This window comes from Carcharhinus amblyrhynchos, chromosome 12 (assembly GCF_965287045.1).
Source record: "Carcharhinus amblyrhynchos chromosome 12, sCarAmb.v2.hapA, whole genome shotgun sequence".
Taxonomy (NCBI): domain Eukaryota; kingdom Metazoa; phylum Chordata; class Chondrichthyes; order Carcharhiniformes; family Carcharhinidae; genus Carcharhinus; species Carcharhinus amblyrhynchos.
In genome coordinates, this window is record NC_137335.1 from 20,850,699 (window position 1) to 20,856,860 (window position 6,162).

General features: G+C 44.5%; 1 protein-coding gene across 1 annotated transcript; it reads left to right on the top strand.

The window, feature by feature from the left end:
• The first annotated feature begins 958 nt into the window (after positions 1 to 958).
• On the top strand, positions 959 to 2,223 carry LOC145350559 (cystatin-like). Its single transcript, XM_080199760.1, has 3 exons — positions 959 to 1,204; positions 1,423 to 1,542; positions 1,902 to 2,223. The coding sequence occupies exons 1-3, from the start codon at positions 959 to 961 to the stop codon at positions 1,989 to 1,991; spliced, it is 456 nt and encodes a 151-aa protein (XP_080055886.1). The 3' UTR covers positions 1,992 to 2,223.
• Positions 2,224 to 6,162: the final 3,939 nt, after the last annotated feature.

The following is a 6,162-nucleotide window of genomic DNA, read 5'->3' on the forward strand; positions in this document are numbered from 1 at the left end:
CTTCCTCCTCCTCCCTCTTTAAGCAGGTTGTTCTCCTCTGTGTTACCTCTGCTCATTTTCCCTGAAATGGGTGCAGACCAAAGGGAATACAAGCCACAGTTTAGGAGCTAACCTTGACGTTTAGCACTTCCCACACCATTCCCTGTCCACTTCAGCAACTTTAAATCAAGGGCCTAACCACCGAACACTTCTACAAAGCCAGTAAAAATCAATCACTAACTGACCTGAAAGTGCAGATGATCCTTTTAATTAGCCTTTGTGGCCAAAACCCTCACCCCTCGTACTGCCGATCTCCGCAGTCGATCGCCGACCTCCGCCTAGACCGATTTCTCAGTTCTCTCGCAATTTTACCAGTTTGCCCTACCCCGCCGTTCGGCCGGTGGGGCGAAATTGTAAGATTCCACCACCCCCCCACCCCGAGTACAACTCGGCTTAGCGTGGGTTGCTAAGGATAGATGGCTGGAGGACAAGGTAGGAGTGACAGGCTCCTGACATCAATGAACCTTTGGAATTTTATCACGAACTGCAGCTTCCATGGTGATTTTCCTTCACAAACAGGCAGATTTTGGAATTCCCCAGCTCCAGGTAGCGAGCTGACTGCTGTGTCCTGACATTTGGCAGTGAGTGAAATGGGAAGTGCACCTGATAAAGGAGCCATGAGTGATTTGTCCTTACACTTGGTAAAGATAAAAACACATAAAATGCTGCTGTTTGTATGAGGAAATTACTTGATTTGTTTGGATCCTGCACAGTAGTTAAATATTTAGGTACAAAATCTGCAATTTCAATCTGATCTCGTTCAGCTTGCGGTTAGTTTTGCTCAATCTGCGGTGAGAAAGCATTCAGAAGAAAATTATCACATTGTCACACCCTTCACTGCAGATACTATAAAAACAGGCCAACGCATTGCTCACACATCTTCTCCATAAGCTAAGCCAGAGACAGAGGCAGAGAGATCATGGCTGGCTGGCAGAATCTTCTCACTATTTTCTCTGTTGTTCTTATTTCAGTCTCTGCTTTTCCTTCGTCAAATGTAAGGGAAAATCCTGAAATTGACCCGAGGATCGATGGCCAGCCTAGGATTCTGAAAGTTGATTCAAATGATGAGGGGTTCCAAACTGCAGCAGAACTTGCCCTGCAAGAGATGAACAAGATTACAAAATACATCTACAAAGTTTTGCAAATCGTGAATGCCGATATACAGGTAACGTTGACAACGTCTTTTACAATGACAAATGACAGTGTGCTCTGCCTTTAATGGACAGTACTTTCTGCCAATATGTGATGCTTTAATAAATTTGTAATTAGAAGCATACATTGATAATGAAAATGCAACTAGAGTGATTCCACCACAGTACTAATTTCAACTGCTGTTCTGTTATTTTAATCAAAATATCTCATTGAAATTTACTTTTGCACTAGGTGCTTAGAGGAGACATATACATTTTTGATGTTGTCTTGGGAAAAACTAACTGCCCGTTGAATGGCCCTGAAACCAGACCGGAAAAATGCAGCGTAATTCAAACTGTAGGGCAATCAGAGGTAAGTGAGATCCCATTTTCCACTAGATAAGTGAAGTATCCATAGCGGCACAGTGGTTAGCACTGCTACCTCCCAGCACCAGGGTTCTGGGTTTGATTCCCAGCTTGGGTCACGTTCTGTGTGGAATCTGCATGTTCTCCCTGTGTCTGTGTGGGTTTCCTCTGGATGCTCAGGTTTCCTCCCACAGTCTGAAAGACATGCTGGTTAGGTGGATTGGCCATGGCAAATTCTCCCTTAGTGCAGTTGAACAGGTGCCAGAATATGGTGATGAGGGGACTTTCACTACAGTGTTAATGTAAACCTACTTATGACTCAAATAACTAAACATATTGTTGTTATGTGCTTTGTTTCCCTATTAGTTCTACCTGTGCCACTTTATCACATGGAGACCTATTAAATCGGCACAACAACAGATGTTAAAGAGCAAATGCCTGAAAATTGACCTGTAAGGCCTCCAATATGAACTTCGACTTTGAAGGAAAAGCTCCTCAGTTGACCTCTAATGATTTGCTGTGCTTGTAATAACAAATTTTACTATGATTGTTGAGATAACCTAACATAAATTACATAATTTTATAACTAATATGCTGTTATCAGTGAAAATGCTGTCAATTGCAAGTGACTGAGTGCTGTAAAATGTCAATTAATTGCTTGGAGATGAGCAGTAATTAGTAATAAAAGTTTTGCTTGATCCTCACCATAGCTCAAGTGCTTTCTAATAAAAATGACTCCTTGCTTGTTATACTATTAATCATGGACTAGCTTTGCCATCCATCACCCTTTAACGCCATTCTTACAAATTTCTCCAACACTTTTTCTCAGTAGTACAAATCAACAAATTCTAATTATCTCTCGCAAGACATCTCCACCACATCTTACCTTGCAGAGTTAAACATTTTCTCTGATCTCTAGTGTTGGATCAGTCTGAACAATTTATGTCCTCTGGCTCTTCCAGCTTAAGTTACTTAACTGTTAACAATTAATTTTGTTGATGGGAACATGAAGTTATAAAGAAACTTGGGCCAACTAAATGAGGGGGCAAAACAATGGGAGATGGAAATTGGTGGGTGCGATCTTTTGCCCTCTCTGGTGGCATGTTTGGAGGTGGAGGAGTGCATTTAATCGGGCAGGATGTGGTACCCTGCCGCCATTTCTCCTCCACCCCGACTAAGTCTGGGGTGGACAGGTTCATGGCTGACCTTCCCACTCAGACAATTAATGACCATGTATGGGCCTCACTCTGCAATAATTATTAACCCAGCTGCAGAAAGACCTGTCAAAATGTGGGGAACACAACAAATAAACCTGACTGGGTTTCTTCTTTTCTCCGGTGGTGGAGTTGGGGGGAGGGGAGGGGAGCCCCTCCATAAAAGGCATTCATTGCCTGATTGAGGGACTGGCATTGGGAAGGCATAACCCACTGAGAGGCATTCCCTACCTTTGGCTGGCAGCTCACGGCAGGCGTGATCCCCAAAGTCCTGATCACAGAGATAAGGCCCATCAGTGACCTTTCAAATGCCCAACTGACTTGTGGTTTGGTGGCAAAGGATGCAATGTGGATCTCTTGCCGGTTCTTCAACTGTTATCTCCATGAAATTTTGCCCCATGTGTGGAGGTATGAGGTCATCCACCCTTCAATCTGAGAAATGAAAACTGGAATATATTCTGTTCATGTAAGAGATTTGGATTTAGGGGTCCATGTATTCAGAGGCTGCGATCCTCTGGGCTGAATTTTACCAAAAGTGACGAGAGGTCCTGACATTGCTGGAAATGTGTGTCAGCAACAAAATGGCCAACTAACAGAACAACCCCCGCACGATTACAGGCAGGAGCACAAAAAGCAGCTGTCTTCTCTTCCCAAGGGCAAGAGCCCATCCCTCGACATTACAGCGCCTTCACAAAGTGACTTTGATCTGGGTGAGTACAGCCATGAGCTGTGAACCTTGGTCAGGGCCCTTGTCAGGCTGCCTGCTCTTGCCTAGACTGCAGCCCAGTGTTTAAGCCAAGAACATCCCAACGACTCAGCAAAGGGTTGTCTGGAGCATCCTGCAGCCCAGTCCCCTTAATAATAGTTTGTTTCTTCTTATCTTGCCACATTGCTATGTGATGGACAAATGGTCAATCAGCCTGAATCTAATATTCCCCTGAACCCGAATGGATTCTTGCGCACCGTGAGTTAAAATGCCCAAATTTTTCAATTAGCGTTCGACTCTTCCTAACGTCTTGCAAATGAGCATTGATCTCCACGTCTTCAGCTAGTACTAATTAAGATGCCCCTTTAATTGGCCCTTTAATGTAGTAGTTGACTCCTCACATGTTCCCTCAGACACCTCACCTGGTGATTTTTTTTCCAGATTTCTTTTCCTATTGCCTCATTGCATCAGCCTGTGAAAATGGTGCCTCTCCATTTCTACTAGTTAACAATCTTGAACCCCCTCATATTACGATTCAGTCCCTGCTATTCCACCTCATTCATCACTATGCCCAACGTTCCCTCCCACTGATTACACTCCTCCCTTTACCTTTAACACTGGAGTCCATCATTATTCCAGTTGATATCCCTAGTATCCCCACTGAACTGTTTTCTGTCTATGTCTTCATGCCCCATGTTGACCTCACCCCTCTCATCTTGAAACTTCCTATGCATTGTGACCTGCCGGGACCCCATTGCTACCTCTCACTTAATTACCAGCTCCTGTTATACAGTCTGCAGATGCCTCCCCTGATTGCAACAGTGCCATCTGCTGCCCAGTACCAAGTCACCAACCCCCGGCGCCTAAATAATGTGAGGGAGTGACCATGTCTTGAATACTAGGCTGTGCCACAGCTCCCCTCTTTGGACCAGGATTGAGATGTGCATGCCAGGCATAGCCCTGTAGCATGGCTCATGCTGCCCCAGGACTGCCTTTACATACTGTCCCCACCAGTGTGGTCTGCACAGCACCAACAATACCTCATCCTCCTCCTCCATTCCTTTAAAGCCCCCTCCCCCCAGTCAAACCCCCTCTCGATCACCTGCTTAGAGGGAATATCACCAACTTGTTTACCCGCCGGTGGAAAATTGACTTTGGCCATTGTGCCAAATATTGTGTCCCCTCCCATCTGCCATAATCCTTGTCACTGGTGGGACTGGAAAATCTGCCATTACATTTATTGTAAAACACCAACTCTTCTCTGTATAAGTATCTAACACTGCAGCATTACTGAGGGAGACTGCACATTTTTATCAGTTTTGTGATGTGTAAACTTTAAAGAAACTTGGAATTTAATATCCATTCACATGCAAAGAAGTGGGAACGATCATTCCGAGCTGACAATGAACATTTCTTAAGTTTATCTAATGATGGAAACTAAAACTCCACGGTCCTCCATTTTTAAAACACATTTATGTGATTCTGGAAGGCAGTGTGATAGGAAGGGAGGAATATCTTGCATGTAGCATTGTTAAGGTGGCATTCATTGATAAAAGCTATACTTTGTTTGGTACTTTGGAATAGAATAGAATCTGTACTGTGGAGAAGAGGCCATTCAGTCTATCGAGTCTAGTCTGGCTCTCTGACAGAGTATCTTACACAGGCCCTCTCTCCTTCCTTATCCTTGTAAACCCATACATTTACCATGGCTAATCCATCTAACCTACACATTTTGGGACGCCAAAGTGCAACTTAGCGTGGCCAATTTGCCTAATCTGCCCACCTTTGGAGAAGATCCAAATGCTTCCTTTTTAAATCAGCTCCAACCAGCCCAGGTTTGAGAGGCAGGCCTTCCTCCAGTTCTGACTGAAAGGAATTCAAAGACTGTCCAGTTAAAGACTTGTCAGGTTTTATTGGATTAGCTACCCAGATCCATGCTTTCCCAACCAGCCCTTTCTCTCTATTCTCATTCTACTCTCCTCTCTAGTTCCCACAAGTGAAAATTGTAGACAGATTGTAATGTGGGTGGGGGTGCTTGTGGTTTTAGATGCGGTGAGACTGGGACTCTTGAAGCTTGAACTTGCTGAATTCAGTTTGCTTGTAGGATCATTGGCTTCCCCGGGGTTTACTGTACATTGGCGGGCAGTACAATGCCAATGCTGCCCCATGGCCACCCATGGTCTCCGAGGTTTGTCTATATTGATGATATTTGCTGTGCCTCTTACAGGCTCGGACAGTCTCTGAACTAGACGCAACACTAAACAACGATGTTGCAAAGCTGACCATCTACTGCAATGATGTGGGTATGCCGGCGTTGGACTGGCGTAAACACAGTAAAAAGTCTGACAACACCAGGTTTTAGTCCAACCGATTTATTTGATAATAGACTCATAAGCTTTTGGGGTTAGTCCCTTTGTCAGGTGAATGGAGAGGCCAGAATCTGAGGCCAGAACTCTCCATTCACCTGACGAAGGGGCTAACCCCAAAAGCTTGTGAGTCTATTATCAAATAAATCGGTTGGACTAAAATCTGGTGTTGTCAGACTTTTTACTGCGTCTACTGCAAGACATAGGGCTTCCAGCCCAGCAGCAACAAAACCGCCCCAAGTAATTACCCTCCTCCACAATGCTGGAGCTAAGCGGCAGCTTGACCTCTCCTTGAATGGCAAGAGACTGTTTGGTACTGAGACTACTTTGGTATTGAATAC